The sequence below is a fragment of the Sciurus vulgaris genome (assembly GCF_902686455.1).
Source record: "Sciurus vulgaris genome assembly, chromosome: 3".
Classification (NCBI taxonomy): Eukaryota; Metazoa; Chordata; class Mammalia; order Rodentia; family Sciuridae; genus Sciurus; species Sciurus vulgaris.
In genome coordinates, this window is record NC_136463.1 from 16780267 (window position 1) to 16806882 (window position 26616).

A 26616-nucleotide genomic window follows, 5' to 3' on the forward strand; every position below is an offset into this window, starting at 1 on the left:
TTTTCACTGTTGAATAGTAAACTTAAAGTGCATTACATCTGAGAAGCAAAGGACATCTCCCTTTCTTCAGCGCACAAGCTAGTATACTCGAAGCGACTGCCTCCAATTTGCTTTCTTAATTAATGTAGATTTTTTTATTATATCCTTTTAGTTATACATAATATTTGGTTCATTTTGATATAATTAAACAAGTATAGAATATAATTTGCTCTAATTTAGTACCAGCACTTTCCCTTTCTCTCCCCTCCCCTCTCCCCATTCCAGTCCTCCTCTACTGATCTTTCTATTTATTTATAGTTCTTTTTTTTAATTAGTGCCTGTGGTTGTACATGAAGGTATATTCATATATGTACATAGGAAAGTTAGATCAGATTCATTCCACCCTCTTCATTCCCCCTCAATTCCCTTCCTCTTCTCCATTGATCCCTCTTCTAGAGCTGAAATCAATGAAATTGAGAATAAAAAAATCCCCAAAGGATCAATAAGACAAAGATTTGGTTCTTTGAAAGGATAAACAAAATTAATAAACCCTTAGTCAAATTAACCAACATAAGGGGAAGAAAAAAAGAAAAGGGGAGAGGTAATGTAGATCTTTTAGGGTCCTGACAGCACACTCAGTAATTTGTAGAACAGACAGATATACTAAGTTTGGATTAATTGTAATAAAGATCCAAGATTTATTTTACTTTCATATTGGGCTCTTCTCCAATTTTTCTAATATGTATCTGTCACCAGCTAAATCTATTTTTAAACATATCAGAGAAAATGCAAAGATCTAAAGATGCCCTGAGGATATCTGTACTGCTTACCATCAGCTTGTAGCCTTTCTGATAGGTTTGCAAGTTCCTCTTCTGTGAGTTTGATACCCAGTCTTTGTAGAGTAGTGTCCAGGTTATTTGCATAAACCTTTCCCCCTTAGAAAAGAAGACAATGTGGAACATGAAAAAAAGTACATTATACTAATATTTTGCATGAATGATTTAATTATTACTGCCTTTAGTGATTGGTGATTTTATATTTCATCATTTTACTATGTTGAAATTATATTTTCAAGAATTCCTTTCCCTGTATAGTTTTGAAGTAGTTTGCCACAGAGAAGCCTGCATGAAACTTGGAAGACAGAAGTGAAGCAGCAGCTGCTGCACTCTGAAGGTGGTCCTGGGTGTTGGGTAGAACCACACATTGCTCATGTCGTCACTGCCTATTTCCTGGTCCGCCTCTGTTGGAATGGGGCCTGCAGCTTTTCTAACTCCTATCAGATCTCCTCCTTTGGCTTCTTTGAGTCCTGGGTCAACCATATGAGAAGCTTTATTACTCTGGATTCCAGTCTCTTTTGTGAGTAACATATTTTCATTGGGATTAGAAATGGTGCAAGATGGGAGTGTGTTATTGTGAATTTCATTCTGTCTTCATTCTTATCTACTTTATGCCCAGTTTTTCTTCCCCATTGCTGGCCCTGTTGATCTGCAGTGACTTCATGGGGAACACCATATACAGAAGGACCAACCTTCACAGAGTTCATAGACTTCTTCACCAGCTCCCACAATTCCCAGGTCAAGGTCTGGATAAGGGAATTGAAACCTTCTGTGAGCAGACTAAAAGAAAACCTTATTTCTTTTTATTGAATTTCCAAAGTTGTAGGGTCTTTGGGATCCTGAAATTTGGGATGGTATCATAGAGACAGATTCTAATGAAGTTTGAACACTACTCCTCTAAATCCTGCCAAGCTTCATAGAAGTCCCCTTTCTTCTCCTTTCTGAACACCTTAGTTTCTCTTGCCTAAAAAGCATGTAATGGTCTCCCCTGAGGAAGGTCTTGCAGGGGACTGATGATCTTCAGGATTTATACTCAAACCTTTCATTTCTTCTATACCTATAATCAGAGTGAAGTTTCCAACTGGCTGCTGGTAAGGTACAAAGTCTGACTTGTAAGGAATTGCAGTATACTCTAAAAGAACTGTAAGAATCTGTTAATTTATATAAATAGAATAGATCTAAAGAGTGATGTACTAACGTGGGAAAAATGTGTTGTTGGATTGAACTGAATTTGATGGTATGAATGTACTTATAAGCAGAGATTCTGAATTATTTGTGTTAACTCAAATTTCTAGGAAAGGCTCTAATAGTTTGCTCAGTTATTTGGCTGAAGCCTAGACCTGAAAGTGACTTATACTAAATTAAGTGCTATATAGAAATACATGTAATTTATAAATGCGAGTCACATAGTTTTTAATTTTTTATAAGCCACATTAAAAGATAAAGACAGATGAAATAAATTTTAACTTAATTTTAATTAAGATAATTTTAATATCTTACTTAACACAACGTATTTAACAAATTAACACAATGTATTTAACAAATTATTATTTCAACATGTAACCAATGGAAAAATTACTAATTAGCTATTTTTTATATTTTTGTGCTAGGTCTTTGAAACCTAGGGTGTATTTTAACATTTAAAGAACTTCTCAATTTGGAGGAGCCATGTAAGTGCTCAGAGCTACATGTGCTGATAGCTGGTATCCTGGACAGCACAGCTATAGAGGATGCATCTAAAAGTATAGGGAGATCAGAATTTTGGAGTGGGTTTGTCATATATGACCTGGGAAGGTCTAGAGCAAGGCTGTAGATGTGGCTTTGCAGGCTTTAATGCCTCTGTAGCAACAACTCACCCCAGCTGTTTGATAAAGGAGCTGTAGATAGTACATAAACAAAAAATAGTGGCTGTTTCAATAAAGTTTTATCTTTATTTGGAAAACAGGCAGGAGAGGCTGGATTGACAACAGGCTGTAGTTTTCTGACCCCTGGATACACTCATTAGGAAATTTCCAACATCCCTGACTAGCTCTTTAGGTTCTTCTTCATAGACTAGAAATGATGGTGGAAAATGCTCTCAGTGAACTGAGTTCTCTGAATTCAATGTGGGTAATGGTATTGGGGTTGGTAGGGGTCACATGGTAGCATTTAATTGCCAGAGAAAAGATGGTCAGAGTTACTATAATAGGCAAAAAAAAAAAAAAAAAGTCAAAACACTAATCAGAATGGTTCAACTCCTAGAGAGATATTTAGTATTGATTAAATGATCACAGTCCCTGCAGGTGAAACAGATGCTTGGATTGAATAAAAAAAAAGCTAAACCAAACCAAACAAAAATAAAAATAAACAAATAAACAAAATAAAACAAGGTAGGGTGAACAAAAGTATGACTTGAATAATAACAGAGTCATAGCCCCTTAATTCCTAGATCTTGAGTCAGTTCTATAACTGCTTAATTTCTCATTCATAGCATGAGTTACCTTTGTAAGTTAGTTAAATTGTTTGTATTCTATTATATTTGGTTAAATTCCCTTAAAATAATGTTTTTTTTTTTTTTAATTCCTGTCAGGCAATTTGTTGATTTTTCTTTTATTTGGGGTTTTTTTGCTAGAGAGTCATTGTGTTTATTGGGAGGCAACATGTTACCTTATAATTTTCATGCTTTTTGTGTCCTTGTATGGGTATATTTGGTGGGTCAATTGCCTCTAATAATTATAGAGTAGTAGTATGGCTTAGATATGAGGTGATCCCCCAAAACTGATGTGTACTACAATGCAAGAACGTTTAAAGGTGAAATGATTGGGTTGTGAGAGCATCAACCTAATGAGTGCATTTAATTCACTTGAATAGTTTAACTGGATGGTGACTGTAAGCAGGCAGGGTGTGGCTGGAGGAGCTGGGTGTGCCTTTGGGATTTATATTTTGTCCCTGATCGATGGTGCACTCTCTCTGCTCCCTGATTGTCATGTCCTGAGCTGCTTTTCTCTTCCACACCCTTCCGCCTTGATGTTCTGCCTCACCATGGGCCCACAGCAATGAAACTGGCCTTCTGTGGACTGAAACCTCTGAAACCATGAGTGCCAAATAAGCTTTTCATCCTCTAGAATTGTTCTTGTCAGGTCTTTGGGTCACAGTAATGAAAAAGCTGACTAAAAATTTGTAATAAAATACTTTCTGTTGATGTGTCCTAGGGTGCTGGTTGGATAGGGTGCTGGTTGGATATGCTGCACAGGTTTTGGTTTTGGACGCTTTAGGGTCTGTGTAACTTCTTGAGTTATAATCAGGGTTGGTGAGGTCTGCAGATGCCTCAGTGGCCAGGAAGCAGGGATTGCAGGATTGCTTTATCAGCTGGGATGCAGCTCTCGTAGGTAGGTGGGTTCACCGGCAGCTCTGGGTACAGTGTACCTGCTCATCAGTTTCTGTGGGTCATGTGAAGGCACTGTCACTCTACTAGGCCCAGATGGATGTGGAACTACATGTCTGGTATCAGGGTGGGGTGCCTGTCAGTGTCTTAGGGCTACATGGGGGTTGTGCCACACCAGAGACTCAGAGAGGGTACCTATTGGTGTCTGAGGGTTGCATATGTGACTTTGCAGGACCTCTGAGTACTGACCTGGTAAAGAAAGTTAGTCCAGCTACTTCCTAAGGCCAAAGGTGCAAAGACCAGGTCAAGAATATGCCCCTCAGGGCCTCAGTGGGTTAAATTTCTGAGAAAGGCCGTTTAACGCTTCTTGAGACCACAGGAGGATGGGTGGGGCTGCCTAGCTGCTTCCTGAAAATGTTGGTGGGCTGAGTCACCTAAGACAGGCAGCTTGGCTGCTTCCCAGGGTCTTGGTTTGTTGGATGGGGCCTCTTATCTGTTTCCCTGGGTTCAGCTACTCAGAATGGATTTCCTGGTTATGTTCAGAGGTTGAGGGTGAGTGGGAGGGTCTGCTTCCCAGGGCAGTGGAGAGCCATGTGGCCAACTGGCTTGGAAAATATTGTATACTGGCCTCTGAATGCACACTAATTCCAAGAGACCCAAAATTTTTACTGTGGACTGCCATCTAGAGTAGGGGTTTTATGGAATTTAAGGTGATTGAGATCATGGATCTTTGGCTTGGTTCTATCACCTAATGGGTCTGGAGGATCATTAAACCAATCCTGTGGTTGTTTCTCCAATTCCAAATACAGAGTTGGAAAAGAGATACATGAGCCATTGAGTGAATTCCCTTAAAAGTTTTCTGGCCTGCGATGTGAGTACTATTATGATAAAACAGAACCATTAGAAATATTTTACTTATCAAAATTATAAACCAAAAACAACAGCAATTCTTTGGAGGGTTATCAAAGATTAGTACCCTCATGAAGAATTTGAAATATGCAAGGGTAGTGATTTCTATCATATTCCCATTCAATTTGCCTATTTAATCCATATAGAAGACAGATCTTAGAGACTGACAGTTGATTATGATAAACTTAATTAGGTGTCATTCCAATAGCAATTATTACTGCAGATATGGCTTTTTACTGATGAAACACCACATTTCTCTCTTGACATTTGTTTTTCTTTGGTGGGGGTAGGGTCAGGGGTACCAAGGATTGAACTCAGGGGTACTCAACCACTGAGCCACAACCCCAGTCTTTTTTTTTTTAGTTTGTTTAGAGACAGGGTCTCACTGAGTTGCTTAGTACCTCGCTTTTGCTGAGGCTGGCTTTGAATTTGTAATTCTCCTGTGCCACTGGGATTACAGATGTGTGCCACTGTGTCTGGTTTGACATTTGGTATACATAGTTAGTGATCTGGTGAATGCTTTTTTTCTTTACATTTGTTAGTAACTCTATTACATTGATGATTGGACTTGGTGAGCAGGAAGTAGCAATATTCTAGACAACTTGGTAAAGAAACATGAATGTAACAAGATAGAAAACAAAGCCCACAAAAATTTGAGAGCCTGCCACTTAGGTAAAATTTCAAAGGTACTGTTGTCTAGGATAATTTAAGATAAATCTTTTAGGATGAAAGGGATGCTATAGAAAACCTTTGGAAGAGTCATACATATGAATCTCAGCAAATATTTTTAGGATTTTGGATCAAATATATTCCATTTTCTTCAGAAAACTATTTTTCTTTTTAGAAAAAGCTTCTGGAGTTGCTTCCTAGCTCTAGAGACTGAACTCTTGACTATTTGTCACTAAATAATGTGAAAACTGAGCTACCTAGTGTGAAATGGTAATATCTGACTGACTAAGATATAAAGTTGGACATGCATGGAAGCATTCTATAATCAAATAGTAGTGGTATCTATAAAGTTGGACTTAAGCGGAGCCTAAAAACTAAAAAATTGCATGAGCAAGGGGCTCAGATACTCATGTCTACTCCTTATACATTATCTCCTTTTTCTTAACGTACAACTAGGTTTCTATGAAGAGTTCCTTATGGCAGGTTGACTAAGGAAGAAAAGAAAAACTTGGTCTGAGCCACTTTGGGTTCTTCTTGCCCATCAAAAAGTAAAGAAAGAGATGATTATACTGGTTTAGTAACTAATCCTGACCATCAAAAGGAAATTGGGCTGCTCCTACACAACAGGTTTACAGACAAGTCTGGAATAAAGGGGTACCTCTTGGTATATTCTTGTTCTGTTCATTAATTAAAATTCATTAAAAGTTAAAAAGCCCAATACAATACAACAGCAGGACTTTAATGGACCTTACTTCTCTGGAATAAAATTTAGGCTTAATCACCAGACAAGGAATAGGAGTAGCCAAAGTGTTTGGTGAGATAAAAGACAATAAGTAGCGGGTAGTGGAAGAAGAAAGATATAAGCACCAAGTATAGTGACTGAGAAGATGGCATAATAAAGGCACTCAGCAGTTGTCCATTTCTCCACAGGACAGAAATAAAGCAATTCGTATGTAACTACTTGAGGATGTGAGTGGTCATGGGTGACCACTGGAAATTGAAGGAAGAAAAATATAAAACCCAAGATACTAGAGAGAATAATAAAGCAAGAGAAGTGGAATACCTCAGCACTCAGGTGCTTGGCACCTTAGTTGGGGGAAGGGAAATCTCTCCTCTAAGGGGACAAAGGTGGAAGAGAAAGAGTTACAGCATGGCACAGAAGGCTTAAATAAACAAGTGACCAGAACTCTGAACAGAAAGTTAACTCTAGAGAAGAAATTTCACTGCATCTCTTATCAGACTCTCAGTGGTATAGCCAGGAACCATCTTGAGAAAGGTCCTATTGTCTCAGACTCTTTTTCTCTGGAGGACAGACAATATGGCATAATCTCAGGGTCCTTGTGGACACCCCACTGCCTTGACTGGGCAGCCAGTGGCCACACAAGAAACCCGACTTGGGGAAAGTATTTCTAACACACACCCACTGAACTATACCAATGTGAGCTGCGATGGGGAAGAAAGTGGAAGGCAGTGCCCACTGGAATCTGGTTTTAGGGAGCAGGCCCTCTGTGACTGGAAGTGACATCAGTTGTGTGGTTTTGTGTGTGTGGCCAGATCAAAAGGTGCCAGTGTGGAGGGTAGTAGAACACCTTCCAGCACAGAACTCAGTGATTAAATTGCTCCCCTACTGTTGGAGGCTTCAGCATTTGCAATCCCCCTGGGTGTGTAGACTGAAAACACCCATAGTGAATATCAGCCAGGAGCGGGTTGTATTCACCAAAACGTAGTGGGCAAGAAGGTCTCACCAGCGGAGGCATCAGCATTTGCCATGTACCCAAGTACACAGAATAAAAAAAGTCTGGAGAGACTATGCCCCTGGCTCAGCCAACACTTTGCCTTAATCCACTGGGTGAGAAATAGCCTGCATTCTGCCTCAACTACTTTGGTGAGAACTCAGAAAGAATTTCAATGACTTATCTGTACCATCCACAGCAGCTGGTGGGTTCAACTTTAGAAGACCCGTGAAGAAGACAATTGGCATACCTTGAAATCAGTTGCACCTCCTTGTATGTTCAAGCACTTCAGCAAGGAGGAATTTTTGACTCACTTTTTTCCCTCTATCTATTCTTTTATTATTATATTACTTTTTCATTCTTCTAAATTTTTAACATTTAAAAACAAATTTCTTCTTGCTTCTATCTCATTTAAAATTATTTTTAATCTGTCCTAAAATGTATATGGAAGAATTAAAAGGCCCAGAATAGCCAAAGCAATTCCTGCAATGCTGCGGGCATCATAATAACCAATCTCAAATTATACTACAGAACTACAGTAACAAAGCAGCATGGTACTGGCATAAATACAGATACAAAGACCAGTGGAATAAAAGGCTCCGATGACTCCACACAGATACAGTATTTGATACTTGACAAGGATGCCAAAAGTACATGTTTGAGAAAGAAAGCTATTTTAGTTAAATGATGCTGGGAAAACTAGATGTCTAAATGTGGAAGAATGAAACTAGATCCCTATCTCTCACCATGCACAAAAACCAACTCACAGTGGGTCAAACACCTAGGAATTAAACCAGAAACTCTCCAAATGCTAGAAGAAAACATAGGCTTAACACTCCAACATATTGGTGAAGGCATCAACTTCCTTAATAAGACTCTTAGAGATCAGGAAATAAAATCAAGAATCAATGAGTGGGATAGCAATAAATAATTTCTTCACAGCAAAACAAAACGAAACAAAACAAAAACCAAAAGGTAAAGAGAGAGCCTATAGAATGGGAGAAAATCTTTGCCAGTTACTCTTTTGATAGAGGATTAATATCCAGAAGATATAAAGAACTTGAAAAATTAACACTAGAAAAAACAAATAACCAAATCAACTAATGGGCAAATGAACTAAGCAGACATTGCTCAGAAGAAATACAAATAGTCAATGAATATGTAAAACAATATTCAACATTCTGGTAATTATTGAAATTCTGGGCAGGCAGTGGCCACACAAGAAATCAAATCTACCCTGAGACTTAACCTTAGTTCAGTTAGCATGGCAAGCATGAGGAATATAAATAACAATAATTTCTAGTGAGGATCTGGGGGGAACAGTACATTTAGATATTGTTGGTGGGAATGAAAATTGGTACAACCACTTTAGAAAGCATTATGGAGATTTCTCAAAAGACTAGGAATGGAATCACAATACTACCCAGTTATTCCACTCCTTAGTATTTATGCAGAAGAACTAAAATCAGAATACTATAGGGATACATACATATCCATGTTTATGCCATTTACAATACTCAAGTATTAAAATTTTTTAAAAAATTGAAATTCCTTGCATTTTATCAGATCACATTGGAGTGAAACTAGAAATCAATAAAGGGAAGAATAGGAAAGAGTGGAATGAATCTGACATAACTTTCCTACATACACATATGAATACACTATAGTCAGTCTCAACATCATGTACATCCACAAGACTGGGATCCTAATTAGAATAAAATAAACTTCATCTTCATATAAATATGTCAAAATAGACTTCACTGTCAGGTATAATTAGAAAGAACAAATAAAAATTTTAAATTTAAAAATTAAAAAAAGAAACAAGAAATTATACAAATACATGAAGATCGATCAACATACTACTGAGTGAACAGTGGGTCATAGAAGAAGTCAGAGGGGAAATTAAATTACTTGAATCAAATGAAAACAAACAAAACAACAAAATCTGTGGTATAGAGCAAAGCAAAACTAAAAGGAAAGTTTGTAGCAATGAGTACCTACATAAAACTACTGATGCATCTCAAGGTCTTAGAAAAACAAGAATGAACGAAGTCCCAAATCAATAGAAGGAAAGAAATAAAGTTCAGAGATGAAATAAATGAAACAGAGGCTAAAAGTACAATACAAAGGATCAATGAAACTAAGAGTTACTTTGTGAAAAGATAAATAAAATAGATAAGACTTTAGTTAAATTAACCAAAAGAAAGAGCAGACCCAAATTTTTAAAAATTAGAGATGTATAAAGGAGACATTATAACAAAAATCATTTAAATTCAAAGGCCCATTAAGAAATATTTTGAAAAATTATATGACAACAAAATGGAAGATCTAGAAGAAACCAACAAAATTATGGATACACGATTTACTGAATTGAACCAAGAGGATATAAAAACCTTAATAGCTCAATAATGAGTAATGATATTGAATAGCAACAAAGAGATGCTTAACAAGCAAAAGCCCTGGACAGGGCAGAGTCATTGCTGAATTGGACCAAAAGTTTTAAAGCATAACTACCACAAATAAGTCCTAAATATTCCACAAAATAGAAAAGGAGGGAACTCTTCCAAACTCATTCTATGAAGCCAGTATTACCTTGCTACCAAAACCTTATAAGGACATAATAAAAAACCTTATAGATCAATATCTTTGATGAACATAGGCATAAAATTTGCAATAAAATACTTGTAAATCAACAATATGTTTAAAAAATCATAAACACAAATCAAATTAGCTTCTTTCAGAAAGGCAAAGATGGTTCAACATATGCAAATCAAACAACATAATACAGAATACAAATATGATCAAGAACAGAAATCACTACCCAAAGGACTTAAAATCAGTATACTACAGTGACACAGTCAAATCAATATTTATAGCAGCTCAATTCACAATTTAAGCTATGGAACCAACCAAGGTGCCCTTCAACAGATGAATGAATCAAGAAAATGTGGTACATATGCACAATGGAATATTACTCAGGAATAAAGAAAAATAGAATTACAGCATTTGCCAATAAACAGATGGATCTGGAGGCTATCATGTTAAATGAAATAAGCCAATCCCAAATAACACACAAAATGGGGTGGGGAGGGAAAAATAGAAGTTCATTGGATTAGACAAAGGGGAATGAAGGGAAAGGGGATGGGAAAAGGAAAGACAGTAGAACAAGTTGGACATATCTTTCCTGTGTTCATATATGAATACACAACTGGTGAAACTCCTCATCATGTACAACCACAACAATGGTATCCTATTATACTCCATGCCTACGTAATATGTCAAAATACATTCTACTGTCATGTATAACTAAAAATGAAATATAAATTGTAGAGAATACAGTTTTAAAACAGAACATTTCTGAATTAAGGTAAAACTGGAATGTACTTATGAATTAAATGAGTTAATTATAATAATTGCAAAAATTCACTATCATTCCAACAGAAGTGGAAAAAGGCTTGATAAAATTCAACATTGCTAAATGATAAAAGTCCTGAAGAAATGAGGCAAAGAAGGATCCTCCTTAACATAATAAAGGCCATGTAAGACAAACCATAGTCATCACCATACAGAATGGGAAAAAACTGAAAGCATGTGTTCTAAAATTAGAAACAAGACAAAAATGTCCACTCTCACCTTTCTTATTCAATACAATACTCAAAATTTTAGCCAGAGAGATGAGGAGGATGGTGGAAGTGAGCTAGGCAGAAAGACGAGATCTCCTCAAAACACAGAAAGAAGGCAACAAGAAGACTCCATATTAGAAATTCTGAGAACTGGAGAGACAGGGACATAGATTACCAGAGTAGAAAATAAATTCAGAGTCCACTAACCCTGAACCTGAACTAGGGGAGAGAAGAGGGGTGAGAGAGAGAGAAAGAAGAAGCAGACAATCTCTTATATGTGGATGCTAACACAGAACAAGGTGGGGGGATGGGAAGAATGGAAGTTCGTTGATTAGACAAAGGAGAATGAAGGGAAGGGGGGTGGAAATAGGAAAGATAGTGGAATTAATCTGACATAACTTTTCTATGTACATACATAAATACACCACAGTGAATCTCCACATCATGCACTTCCATAAGACTGGGATGCTAATTAGAATAAGGAATACTCCATGTTTACATAAATATGTCAAACTTGATTCTACTGTCATGTATAACTAAAAAGAACAAATAAAAAGAAGAAAATCTCTTAAGATCACCCACTTAAAAACATTAGGAAAGACGGACAAAATTTGATGGTAACAGCAGGGTCTTAAAACTGAGAAAATAGCTTGAACCAAACCGAAAAGAAAACAAAGCCAGGGTCTGCAACTATCTGTGGAGCCCTCAGCTGACTAGTCACCCCCTTAAATCAACATGGCATCTTCTCACATGTCTCCCAGACAGCTACAAATTAAACCAGAGGGAAGTCCCCTGCAGCAGAACCTTTTTATTTTTATTAGAGTTTCATGGTTATGCACAGTAGTTGGATTCATCCCAACAAACTCATACATGCATAGAAATTGATTTCAGTTCATAATCTCCCATTTCCCTTCCCCCTTTCCCACCCATCACCTCTCCTCCTTCTCTTCCTCAAGTCTATTAGACTTCTTTTTGCTCATTATTAATTTGTATTTGATTGGTTCCTTATGTAATCTTATCCAGACTCCTTTCCTTTATTTTGCTCTAGCTTCTGCATATGAGAGAAAACATGTGAAGTTTGGGTTTCTGAGTTTGGCTGATTTTACTTAGCATGATATTCTCCATTTCCATCCATTTACCTGCAAATGCCATAACTTCATTTTTTTAAGTGACTGAGTAGAACTCCATTGTGTGTGTGTGTGTGTGTGTGTGTGTGTGTAAAATAGTATACACATCTCGCAATTTCTTAATCCATTCATCTATTGATGGGCATCTGGAATCTGGGTTGATTCCATAATTTAGCTGTTGTGAATTGTGCTACTATAAACATTGATGTGGCTGTGTCACTGCAGTATGACAATTTTAGATCTTTTGGGAAAATATCCAGAAGTGGGACAGTTGGGTCATATGGTGGTTCCATCCCTAGTTTTTTGAGGAATCTCCATATTGCTTTACGGAGTGATTGCACTAGTTGTAGTCCTACCAACAGTGTACAAGTGTCCCCACAACCTCCCCAGCACTTACTGTTTGCATTCTTGATCACTGCCATTGACTGGATCATTGCCACTGACTGGGGTGAGATGAAATCTTGGTGTAGTTTTGATTTGCATTTCTCCGTTTGCTAGAGATATTGAACATTTTTTTATTTAGAGAATACTTTATTAGTTTCTGTAATCAAACCCACATAGATAAGACCTTACATATTTAATATAGTGCATTATCCCTGTACAAATGGAAAAGATGGTGAATATTTTTGCATGTATTTATTGACTTTTTGTGTTTCTTCTATTGAGAAGCTTGTTTAGTTCTTTTGTCCATTTATTGATTGGGTTATTTATTTTTTAAAGTTTTTTTAGTTCTCCGTATATTCTGGATATTAATCCCCGGTTGAAGGAGTGGCTGGCCAAGCTTTTCTCCCATTCTTTTGGTTCTCTCTTCACTCTCTTTATAATTTCCTTAGCTGTGCAGAAGTTTTTTGGTTGATGGCATCCCATTTCATGATTGTTGGTTTCATTTCTTACACCTTGGGGGTCTTGTTAAGGAAGTCTGTGCCAGCACCTATATGATGGGGTGTTGACCCTATGTTTTCTTCTAGCAGTTGTAAGGTTCTGGTCTAATCACTAAGTCTTTGATATATTTTGATTTGAGTTTTGTGCAGGATCAAAGATAGAGGTCTAATTTCATTTTTCTACATATAGCTATCCAGTTTTTCCAGTACTATGTGTTAAAAAGGCTGTCTTTTGTCCAAGATATATTTTGGCACTCTTGTCAAATATCAGATGGCTATAGGTTTTTGGGTTTGTCTCTGTGTCTTTCTTCTATTCCATTGGTCTTCCTGTATCTTTTGGTGCCAATACTATGCTGTTTTTGTTACTATGGCTCTGTAGTATAATTTCAGATCAGGTATTGTGGGGCCTCCTGCTTCACTTTTCTAGTTTAGTATTGCTTTGGCTATTCTGTATCTCTTACTATTCCAAATAAATTTAAGAATTGTTTTTTCTAATTCTGTGAAGAATGTCATTGACATTTTGATGGAGATTGCATTGAATCTGTATATTGCTTTTGGTAGTATGGCCATTTTGACAATATTAATTTGGCTTATCAAAGAACATGAGATGTTTTTCCATTTTCTAAGATCTTCTTTAGTGTCTTTCTTCAGTGTTATATAATTTTCATTATAGAGCTCATTTACATCCTTGGTTAGATTAATTCCCAAGTTTATTATTTTTTGAGGTTATTGTGAAGGTGGTGGTGTTCCTGATTTCTTCTTCAACTGAATTACTTTTGGAGTATAGGAAAGTTATTTATGGGTGTTGATCTTGCATCCTGCTACTTTGCTAAATTCATTTATAAGCTCTAGAGGTCTGGTGGAGTTTTTTGGATCTTCTAGATACAGGATCATGTCATTGGCAAACAGTGATTTTGACCTATTTTCCTATTTGTATTCCTTTAATTTCCTTTTCTTGCCTGAATGCTCTGGCTAATGTTTCAGGGACCATATTGAACAGGAGTGGACAACCTTATCTTGTTTCTAAATTTGGTGGAAATGCTTTCAGTTTTTCTTGATTTAATATGATATTGGCTTTGGGTTTCTCATAAATGACCTTTAAGATGTTGAAGTTAAGTTCCTTGGATACCTAGTTTCTCCAGTTTTTTGTTTGTTTGTTTGTTTTTTTAACATGAATGGGTGTTGGATTTTATCAAAGGTCTTTTCTGCATCTATTTAGATGATCATGTAATTTTTGTTCTTAATTCTGTTTAAGTGATGAATCATATTTATTGATTTGCCATGTGTTGAATCAAATTTACATCCCTGGAATGAAACCCGCTTGATAATGGTGTATTATCTTCTTGATGTGATTTTGAGTGCAATTTGCTAACATTTTATTCAGGGTTTTTGCATATATGTTCATCAGGAATATTGGTCTGTAATTTTCTTTCCTTGATGCATCTTTGTCTGGTTTTGGTATCAGGGTTATATTAGCTTCATAAAAATTATTTGAAAGTGTCCCCTATCCTTCAATTTTGTGGGATATTTGAGGAAGACTAGTGTTAGTTCTGTAACTGTCTGGTAGAACACAACTGAGAATCCATCAGATCCTGGGCTTTTTATTTTTGGAAGGCTTTTAATTGCTGTATCAATTTCATTACTTGATATTGGTCTGGTTAGGTTTTCTATATCTTCCTGATTCAAATTGGGCAGGTCATATGTGTCTAGAAATTCATCAGTGTCTTCCAGATTTACCAGTTTATTGGACTATGAATTTTCAAAATAGGATCCGATAATTCTCTGGATTCCAGAGGGTTTTTTGGTGATAACTCCTTTTCCACTTAATAATCCTTGATTTTGTTGATTTGCTTCTTCTCACTCTTTCTTTTGGTAAGTTTGGCTAAAGTGTTTGCCAATTTTATTTATCTTTCTAAAGAAGCAAACTATTACATTGATCCTGTATATTATTTTCTTATTCTCACTTTTATGAATTTCAGCTCTGAACTTAATTATTTCCTGTATTCTACTGGTTTGGGGGTTAGTTTGTTCCTCCTTTTCTAAGGCCTTGAGGTTGAGAATAAATTATTTATTTGGGATCTCTTAATATTTTTTTACATAGGCACTCAGTGTTATAAATTTTCTTCTTAGAACTGCTTTTATACTATCCCAGAGGTTTTGTCCCAGAGTTGTATCTTTGTTCTTGTTCATTTATAAGAATTTCTTAATTTCTATTCTCATTTCTTTTTTGACCCATTCTTCATTTAAAAGAGTATTGTTAAATCACCGTGTGTTTACATAGTTTCTATTATTGTTCTTGCTATTGATTTCTAGACTACATGGGATTATATTAATATTTTATATTGGCTAAGATTTGGACTGTGGCCTAGAATATGGTCTATTTGGAAAAAGTTCTATGTGTTGTTGAGAAGAAGGTAAATTCATGTGTTTTGGGGTAGAATATTCTGTAGATGTCTGTTAGGTTCATTTGACTTATAGTATTGTTTAGATTAAAGTTATCTTTGGTGATTTTTTCTTTTGATGACCTGCCTATTGTTACTAAGGATGTATTGCGTTAGGGTCTATGTGGAATTTAATGTAATTGAGTATTTTTTCCATGTAATTGGGTGCAATGATATTTGGGTCTAAATGTTTACTATCATTGTTTTAATCAGCTTTTTCACTATCGCAACTAAAAGACCTAACCAGAACAATTATAGAGGAGGAAAAGTTTATTTGGGGAATCATGGTTTTAGCGGTATCAGTCCTTGGACAGCAGGCTCCATTCCTTGGGGCTTGAGGTAAGGCTGAACATCATAGCAGAGTGTGTGGCAGAGGGAAGCAGCTCACATGATGTTCAGGTAGCAGAGAGAGAGAGACTTCACTTGCCAGATACAAATATGTACCCCAAAGCCTTGCCCCCAGTGCCCACCTCCTCCAGTCACACCCTCCACTTTAGTTACCACTCAGTTAATTCCTTTCAGGGGATTAATTCAATAAATGTGTTAAGGCTTTCACAACCCAATCATTTCTCCTCTGAACCATCTTGATTGTCTCATATGTGAGCTTTTTGGGGGACATCTCACATCCAAACCATAACAATCATGATATCTTTTTTTTTGGACTGCTCCCTTTACTAGGATGTAATGTCCTTCCTTGTCTCTTCTGACTAATTTTTGCTTGAAATTCACTTTGTTTGATATAAGAGTAGCTAGCTACTCCTTGTTTTCTTGGATCATATGTATGGAATATTTTTTGCCATCCTTTTACCTTCAGTCTGTGGGTTTCTTTGACAATAAGATGGGTCTCTAGTTAACAGCATATAGTTGGATTGTTTTGATTCACCCTGCTAATCTATGTCCTTTAATTGGGGAGTTGAGACTATTAACTTTCAGCATTAATATGGATATGTGTGTTTTGTTTCCTGCCATCTTGTTTTTTGCTGTATCTTATCCTGTCTTGATTCTCAGCTGGTAGATTATTCTTCTGTTGAACTTCCTCTGTTTGGGAACTTTGGGAATTATTATTATTTTTTTTTAGTTCTTCTATGTGAAGTTTATCTTTGAGTATTCTTTGTAGTACTGGTTTGGTACTCATGAATTCTTTTAGTTTATTCTTGTCATGGAATGTTTTTTCTTCCCCCTTAAATTTGAAACTGAGTTTTTCTGGGTGTAGTAAACATGGCTGACAGTTGTTTTCTTTTAGGGTTTTGAACAACTCATTCCAGGTCCCACCTTGATTTTGGAGTCTGAACAAAGAAATTAGAAGTGAGCCTGAATGGTTTGCTTCTAAATGTGGCTTGATATTTCTCTCTTCTGGTTTTTAATATTCTTTCCTTGTTTTCTATGTTAGACATTTTGATTATGATATGTTTTGGCAAGCTCATTTGGCTGAGTCTATTTGGGGTCCTGTAAGCCTCCTGAATATGGATGTCTATCTCGTTTCTGACATGGGAGACATTTTCTGTAACTATCTCATTGAAAATGTTCTTTATGCCTTGAGTTTGTGTCTCCATGTTCTTTTCTATCCCAATAATTCTCAGGTTTGGTCTTTTAAAATTGTCCTAGAGTTCTTGTATGCGCTATAACTTTTTCCCTTTATTGCACTCTGTGTACTCAAAATCATATAGCCTGTCTTCAGTGCCTGAAGTTCTGTCTTCAAGGGATGAGGTTCTTTTTTCTACACCATCTAGTCTGTTATTGATACATTCAAGTGAGCTTGTAATTTAATTGATCTTGTGTTTCATTTCTAGGAATTCTACTTAGTTTCTTTTCACTATTTCTATTTCTTTATTAAAATGGTCTTTCATCTCTTGTGATTGCTCTCTTAATTTCTTCCTTAGATCTTCTTTTAGTTCATTGGACATTTTGATAATTGGTTTTTTATTATCTTTCTCTGGATTTTCATCTACCTCACTCTCAGTGGTTTACTTTGTTGGGGGATTATTGATTTTAGGGGAAATTTGTTTGCCTATTTTCTCATGTTTAGAGGTCTTGGTCTAGTGCATCAACTGAAGTGAACCTTTTTTGTGTGTGTGCATGTCCTTTTGTGTATAGTCATCTTATTTGTTCTGGGATGTCTCTCTGTTTTTGGTGTATGAGTAGATGCCAAGAGGTGAGACTTAAGTTTCCTTTCAATATCTGCTCCTACCTCAAGTACCATCAATTTATTTCTCCTCTCTAATTTGGTATAAATTATTCTTTTATATCTTCCTTCCTTCTTTCCTTCTGTCCTTCCCTCCTTCCTTCCTCCCTCCTCTCTCTCTCTCTCTCTCTCTCTCTCTCTCTCTCCTTTTTGCTCAGTCTTTCTTTCTTCCCACTTTTAGCCCTCATTTAAGGTTACAGTAAGTTTACTATATTTAACAACTAATTTTTAACCTATTCCAGAACTTTATTACAAGTTTATACTTGAATTTGAGGAAACATGGAGAACAATAGCAACAAGTTTTTGTTTCTTATGAGGTTGAAAAGAACAAGGCTTGGCTCTAAAGTGATTATAATAACTGGGATTCAGCAGCATCTCTTAAAATGGGACTGATATTGGGATCAGCAGAGGCCACACATTGACTTAAAATATCATTGTTTGGATATTTACCCAATTCAGAGATCTTAAGAGAAAAAAAGCTCACAAAATAGTCCTTTGGAAGAAGTGAGAACTATACCAATTAGATAGGTAGACATATAAACAACATCAAAATCAAGGGAAAAATACATTGCAAACAGCCCATAATGCTTCAACAACTGACTTCATTGACATCACAGTAAAGGAATGTCAGAGAAAAGAATTTAGAAAGTTCATAGTTAAAATGTTCTCTGAGCTAAAAGATGTAAGGAGTAAAATCAGGGAGAAAACACAGGAAGTGAAAGGTCACTTCAATAAAAAGACAGAGATTCTAAAAAAGAACTAAACAGAAATACTGGAAATGAAAGACTTGAATAAACCAAATTAAAAATTCAATGAAAAGTATCACCAATAGATTAAATCACTTTGAAGATATATTTGAAGACCTCAAAGACAAAATACATAATCTTGAAAATAAAGTTGGCCATGAAAAAAAAGATGTTAGGAGACCATGAACAGAATAATCAATGTCTGTGAAAACATTAAAAGTTCATGTCATACTGCTTAAGGGAATCATACATCAACAAGATATATAACAATTGTAAATATTTATACCCCAAACAATGGAGCATCTACATACATCAAAAAAAAAAAAAAAAAAAAAAGACTCTTCTCAATATTAAGATTCAAACAGACCACATTACAATAGTTCTGGGTGACTTCAATGTGCCTCTCTCCCCACTGGATATATGATCTAGACACAAACTAAGAAAAGATTCTACAGAACTAAAAAATACAATTAATAATAAGGACCTTATAGACATCTATAGAATATTTCATCCATCAATGATTGAATTCACTTTCTTCTTAGCAGCACACGGAACATTTGCTAAAAAAACACCATATTTTATGTCACAAAGCAAATATTAGCAAATAAAAAGATGCATGCTATCAAATCAGAAATCAATGATAAGACAAAGAAAACAGAAAACCACTCCACCTGGAGACTAAGTAATATACTTTTGAATGATGAATGGAAGAAGAAATCAGCATAGAAATAAAAAAGTTCTTAGAATTAAATGAGAATAAAATACAACATATCAAAATCTCTACAAAAGTATGAAGATAGTTCTAAAAGGAAAAATCCATACCATTGAGCATTCATACATTAAAAGAATATATATAAAATAAATAATCTAACATCATATCTCAAGGTCCTAGATAAAGAAGAACAATCAAAAGCAAAATCAGCAGATGACAGGAAATAATTAAAATTAAAGACAAAATCAGTGAAATTGAGAAAATGAAGAAAAGAATTGATCTTTTGAAAGGATAAACAATATTGATAAACCCATAGTCAAACTAGCCCCCCCCCCCAAAAAAAAAGAGGGGAAAAAATACCTCACATTAACAAAATCTGAGATAAAAAAGGAAATATCACCACAGACACTACTGAAATTCAGAGGCTCATCAGAAAGTATTTTGAAAACTTTCACTTCAATAAGTTAGAAAATCTTGAAGATGCTGACAAATTCCTAGAGACAGATGACCTATCTAAATTAAACCATGGGGATTTAGAAAACGTAAACACATCAATTTCAAGGAATTAAATTGATGAAGCTATCAAAAGCCTTCTAATAAAGGAAAAGCCCAGCACCAGATGGATTCTTAGCCAACTTATACCAGACATTTAGAGAAGAATTAATACCAATCCTCTTCAAAATTTAGAATGAAATAGAAAAGGAGAGAACACTGACAAACTCATTCTTTGAAGCCAGTATCATCCTGATACCAAAACCAGACAAAGACACCTGAAGGAATGAAAACTTCAGACCAATATCTTTGATAAATACAGATGCAAATATTCTTAATAAAATATTGGCAAACTGCATACAAAAACATTAAAAATATAGTGCACCATGATTAAGGGGGTTTCATCCCAGGGATACAAGGTTGGTTCAACATACAGAAATCAATAAATGTAATTCACCATATAAGCAGACTGAGGGATAAGAATCACATGATTATCTCAATAGATGTGGATAAAAGCATTTGAAACACATTCATGTTTTAGACACCAAAAGAACAGGGCATGGTGACACATGCCTATAATCCCAGCAGCTTGGGAGACTCAGGCAGGAGGATCCCGAGTTCAAAGCCAGCCTCAGCAACATAGCAAGGTCCATAGCAACTTAGTGAGACTCTATCTCTAAATGAAGTATTTAAAAAGGCTGTGGATGTGGCTGAATGGTAAGTGCCCTTGGGTTCAACCTCCATACCAAAACAACAACAAAAACACTAGAAAAATGAGGGATAAAAGTAATTTACCTCAACATTATAAAGGCTACATCTGACAAACCAAGGGCTGACATTATTCTGAATGGAGAAAAACTGAAAGCATTTCCTTTAAAAATGGGAACAAGACAAGGATGCCCACGAAGTCCATTCCTATTCAACATATTCCTTGAAGCTCTAGCTAGAGCAACCAGGCAAGGAAGGAATTTAAAGGGATACAAAAAGGAAAAGAATAACTCAAATTATCCGTTTGCTGACTACATCATTATATATTTAGAAGACCCAAAATACTCCACCAGAAGACTTCTAGAGCTTATAAATTCAGCAAAGTAGTAGGATAGAAGATCAACACTCATAAATCAATTGCATTCCTATACACCAATGATGAATCTGCTGAAAAAGAAATTAGGAAAACTATCTCATCCACAATAGCCTCAAAAATAAAATAAAATACTTGGGAATAAATCTAATAAAGTAGGTAAAGGACCTCTGCAATGAAAATTATAGAACACCTAAGAAAGAACTGAAGATGACCTTAGAATATGGAAAGACCTCCCATGTTCTTAGATAGGTCGAATTAATATTGTTAAAATGACCATACTACCAAAAGCAATATATACATTCAATGCAATTCCTATCAAAACTCCAATGATGTTTTTCACAGACTTAGAAGAAGTAGTTATGAAATTCACTTGGAAAAATAAGAGACCCAGAATAACCAAAGCAATAGTCAGCAAGAAAAGCAAAGCAGGAGGCATCACAATACTAGACCTCAAATTATATTACAGAGCTAGAGTAACAAAAACAGCATGGTACTGGCACCAAAACAGACATGAAGATCAATGGAATAGAATAGAAGACACAGACAAAAAAACCAACATAAATACAGTTATCTGATACTAGACAAAGGTGTCAAATATATATGTTGAAGAAAAGATTGCCTTTTTAAAAAAATGTGCTGGGAAAACTGGAAATCCATGTGTAATAGAATGAAATTTAACCCTATCTCTTACCCTGCACAAAAATCAACTCAAAGTAGATTAAAGACATAGGAACAAGACCAGAAACCCTACAACTGCTAGAAGAAAATTTAGGCCGAACACTCCAGCATATTGGCTCAGGAATCAACTTCCTTAACAGGACTTCTAAAGCCTTAAGATATAAAATAAAAAATCAATAATTCCAATGGCTTCAAATCAAAAAGCTTTGTCATAGCAAAGGAAAGCAAGATTATGAAGAGAGAACCAACAGAATGTGAGAAAATTTTTGCTACCTGCTTTTTCGATAGAGCAAGAACTCAAAACCCTTAACATTAAAAACACTCTAATAACCCAATCAATAAATGGGCAAAGGAATTAAATAAACACTTCAGAAGAAGATATATAAATGGTCAATAGATATATGAAAAAGTTCAACATCTTTAGCAATTAGGAAAATGCAAATTAAAACTACATTGAGATTTCATCTCACTCCAGTCAGAATGGCAATTATGAAGAATACAAATGACAATAAATTTTGGCAAGGATATGGGGGAAAAGGTACACTCATACATTGTTGGTGGGACTGCAAATTAATGAAACCACTCTGGAAAGCAGCATGCAGATTGCTCAAAAACTAGGAATAGAACCACTATATTACCCGGTTGTCTCACTCCTTGGTATATTCTAAAGATTTAAAATCAGGATACTATAGTAATGCAGTCACATATATGTTTGAGAGCACAGTTCACAACAGCCAAATTATGGAACAAACTTAGGTGCCCTTCAACAGATTAATGGATAAAGAAAATGTGGTATATATTGGTATATATACACATGGAGTATTAGTCATAAGAAGAATGACTTTATGGACTTTGCTGATAACTGTGGAACAGGAGACTGTCATGCTAAGTGAAATAAACCAGCCCCCAATTGTCAAAGGTTGAATATTTTCTCTGATATGTGAATACTAATCCAAAGTAAGTGTGTGTAGTGGGGATAAAAATAGAAGATGTGTGGAGTAGACACGGGAATAAAGGGAAAGGAGGAGAGAAGGGATAGGGAATGACAGTGGAACGAATCTGCTAACTTTCCTATGTACATACATGAATGTGCCACAGTGAATCTCATCATTATGCATACTCACAAGACACTAATTAAAAAAATAGTCAATAGGAGAAAGATAGTAGAGTATAGAGAAGGGAAGAGGGTGAGGGAGGAGGACAGTGAAAGGCAAAGTACTGGGGACTGAATTAGAACAAATTTTATTCCATGCTTTTATAATTATGTCAAAGTGAATCCTAAGGTTATGTATAACTAAAAAGAACCAGTAAAAATAATTTGAGGCAGAGAATTCAGGCAAGAGAAAGAAATAAAAGGGATGCACACAGGAAAGGAGGAAGTTAAATCATTCATGTATGCAGAAGATATGATTCTATACTAAGAAAGACCCTAAAGACTTTACCTAAAGATGCCATAGCCATCATGGTTCCTGATTTCAAAATATTTTATAGAGCCATAGTCACAAAACAGAATAATTGGCATAAAAACAGACATGTAGACCAACAGAATAGAATCAGGATCCAGAAATAAATGCACGAATATACAGCCATGTGATTCTTGACAAAGGTATCAAAAACATGGGTTAGAGTGAAGACAGCTTGTTCAATAAATTGTCCTAGGAAAGCTGAACATCCACCTGTAGAAGACTGAAACTAGATCCCTCTCACCCTGTACAAAATATCAACTCAAAATGGATCAAATACCTTAATGTATTTGAAAACTACTAGAGGAAGCATAGGGGAAACACTTCAAGATATAGGTACAAGCAAAAATATATGGGATATAAGTTCCAATAGCACAGGAAATAAAAACAAAAACTGACAAATGGGATAATATCAACTTAAAAATCTTCTGCAGGGCAAAAGGAAACAACGGAATGAAGAGACAACCTACAGAATGGGAGAAAAATTTTAGTGCTATTCATCTACAGAGGACTAATATCTAGATATATAAAGAACTCAGAAAACATCATAAGAAGGAATCCAATAAAAAGGACAAGAAAGGTTTAAAAAGTATGTATGGATGTCCAGTTGTCAAGGAGCAGATAAAGTGGATTTTTTTGTGTGTCAAATTAGCTGAACTAGAATTACATTTTTACAAACTCTTTCCCTATTGTAGTTCTGACTATTCATGGTTAAAATTAAATCCATCTTAGTGAAAAGATTGGGTGCTGGGATGTAGAAAGTTGAAAAAATGTAAGTGTATGGAACTTTAAGATATGATATATGCTGTTAGTTACAATGTGGATGGACTGAAAGAGTCAGAGGTAGGAATTATACCAAAATAAGGAGCCAGGATCCATAATTTAATGAATTATGAGAAAGTCAGATGATATGTCTTCTTATTGGATTATTCACTTACCCTTGAGAGACTTCAGACCTTTCAGCAACCTATTATGATATACCTTTCCAGCAGCTGTAAGAAAAACCATAACTAAATTAATGGTGAAATTAACATAAGATTACAAATAGCATGATATAAATAATTATAGAAAGAACATTTTAAGAAAAGTTATCTCTTTTTTTTTTCTTTTATACAATAAACTCAGGGAATAGAAACTGTTCTCATTGTGACAAACACTTTGGTTCTAGTTTCTGAGGGAGTTTGCTTGTTTAAACATATATATAGCTTCCCTTTCTTTTAATTTTTAATCCCAGCCTTTATTATTTTTTTTGTTATTGATCTAATATTCTCTTTTTGCATAACAATGTTTCCCTGTTAATGCCAACTTTTATTTGAAAGGTTCTTTAACTTTTAGTATAAATTATAAATGAAAATTACCAGATTGCTATATAACTTTGAACTCAATTTCTTTAATCTTCTTTATTTGCATTTTTTAGAGGAAAATAAGTAGACTCAGAGTGGGAGATTTTTACACAGACCCATGGACAAAAAAATGAGGTTCCTATAAGATCTCCATGAACCTCCACAACAGCTCACCATCAACTGGGAGTGCTTTCAGCAGCTCCTCTTGTTCTCCATCTGTGAGCTCAATCCCCAGGCTCCTCAGGACGTTTTCCAGGTGATGAGAATCAACCTTTTCTCCTTTCAAAAGAGGGATAGTAGACATATGAACTTCAGGATCTATGACATGATCTCAAGTTATAAAATGTTTTATGTAGGTTAATAATATTCAACTGTCAAGATGAAGAGTTAACTGTAGCATCATTGAGCATGTATTATGGTATTTATTGGCTTAGTATAAATTATAGAGAGAATTGTATTAAGGTTGGAAAAGATAACTTCCAGAATAAAATCTGATTAGTGAATCAAGATAACACTGGCATATATTCTCTCTCTCTCTCTCTCTCTCTCTCTCTCTCTCTCTCTCTCTCTCTCTGCAGCAGGGATTGAACCAGACATGCTTAACCACAGAGGCACATTCCCAGCCCTCTTCAGTTTTTATTTTGAGACTGGGTCTTGCTAAGTTTCTGAGGCTGGTTTTGAACTTGCAATCCTGCCTTGCATCGTGCCTCAGCCTCCCAAGCTGTTGGGATTACAAGTGTGCGCCGCCACTGTGCCCAGCTGATTCTTATATAAATTATTCTTCAGAAACATTTGTTTTGGTAAGATTTTATGATTTCAATGAATACTTTATCTTGATCATTTCCAAGCTTCACCGTGCCATTTTCTATGTTTTTAGATTTTTTAAATTTAAACACTGATAAAGTGAGACATATTATTGGCATGAACAATAGAGACTTCAGGATTTCAAACTGACATAAATCTTCGATCAAATTAAAAGCTGTGGTCATTTTACGTCAGTCTGAGGGGACTTAGAATATATGCTTCATTATAAACATTTGAAAATATTAAGATACTAGGAATGCTACTGAAAAACAAAACTTAGTAACTAAAATATGAGATTAGCAATTTCTCACCTGTAAAATCTTTCACTTGATTCATCAATGTTTGTAGGGAAACCTTCTTATCAACTGTAAGAGAAGTTCAGAGTCACACTGAGATAAAAAATAAAAAAGGACTCACAAAATATTGGGAAAGAGAACATGGAAAATAAAGATATTAAATTCTCATTATGTACCAGGCATTATCCTAGGCACCTATTATGTATACTTATTTAAGAAATATTTACTAGAAAGTATTTTTATGCTATTATCCAATTTTTGTTGCCTTCATGAGCATTGGAAAGAAAATCTTAAAAATAGAAAAATCCACTTGAATAATGCAAATTTTATTTATACAGTTCCATCATATCTCAACCTCATATGCAATAGTGATAGGAAGAAATACAGAAGTATCATTATCTCAAGAGTCTGAATTTTTCTATTCAAAATGTGAAACCAATCACTACTGACCATAATATCGGTAAAGAATATATAAGACATACATAGAGAGTGCAATGTTTAAATGTTGATTTTGGTAATTGACTGCTTACATGCTTGCCTATATAGTTTTTGATTCTTTCATGTTAGACAACCATTCATGAAGCACTTTTTTTCCTGGGACATTTATTGCCAATAGTCCTTAAACTCTCCCAGTATAATTTATAATACTTGAAAAGGTTGCTCACCACCAACAGGGAGATTTTGAGTCAGATCCTTAAATTCCTTATCTGAAAGACTGAATCCCATATTATCCAATAAAGTCTTCAAATTGTTGGTATTGACTTTCCCACCTAACAAAAGAAATAATCCATGAAGAAAAATAACAAAACTCCAAAATATAGGTCCTTAAAGCTTTTGGAGATACATACTCATTGTGAATTTCATGACTGTATGTTGATGCTCAGAAAGACTGCATAAAATTTTGGGAGGGTCATGTATTCTCTAAAGCCTATTCACAGACTCCCCTTGGTACCTGTTAGAATTAACAGTCTTGTTCTAAAATTTGAAAAAAAATAAATTTTTATTTTGTTTTATTTTAATTAACTATTTTTAATTGACAATGCATAATTGTATATGCTTGTGGGTACAACGTGGTGTTTTGATATATGTATAGTATGTGGAATGATTAGATCAAGCTAGTTATATATCATCCCTAAAACAAAGGGACACGAAAACACCATGTCCCTGAATGCTTCCTTTCTGTTCCCCAAAACTTCACCTTGTTAAGGAAACAATGAGAGCAGTCTGGGTTGAAAAATTCAGATACATATTATT

At 35.3% G+C, this 26616-nt stretch overlaps 1 protein-coding gene across 1 annotated transcript in view; it reads right to left on the bottom strand.

Moving 5' to 3' along the window:
- The window catches only part of EFCAB3 (EF-hand calcium binding domain 3), a 483726-nt gene that overhangs the window by 226349 nt on the left and 230761 nt on the right, over positions 1 to 26616 (bottom strand). Inside the window, exons 48-52 of the mRNA XM_079134930.1 lie at positions 26028 to 26132; positions 25378 to 25431; positions 24437 to 24541; positions 23858 to 23911; positions 810 to 914 (exon numbers count right to left, since the gene is read on the bottom strand). Of these exons, the coding sequence (XP_078991056.1) occupies positions 810 to 914; positions 23858 to 23911; positions 24437 to 24541; positions 25378 to 25431; positions 26028 to 26132 (423 nt within the window). The remainder of the gene's footprint in view (positions 1 to 809; positions 915 to 23857; positions 23912 to 24436; positions 24542 to 25377; positions 25432 to 26027; positions 26133 to 26616) is intronic.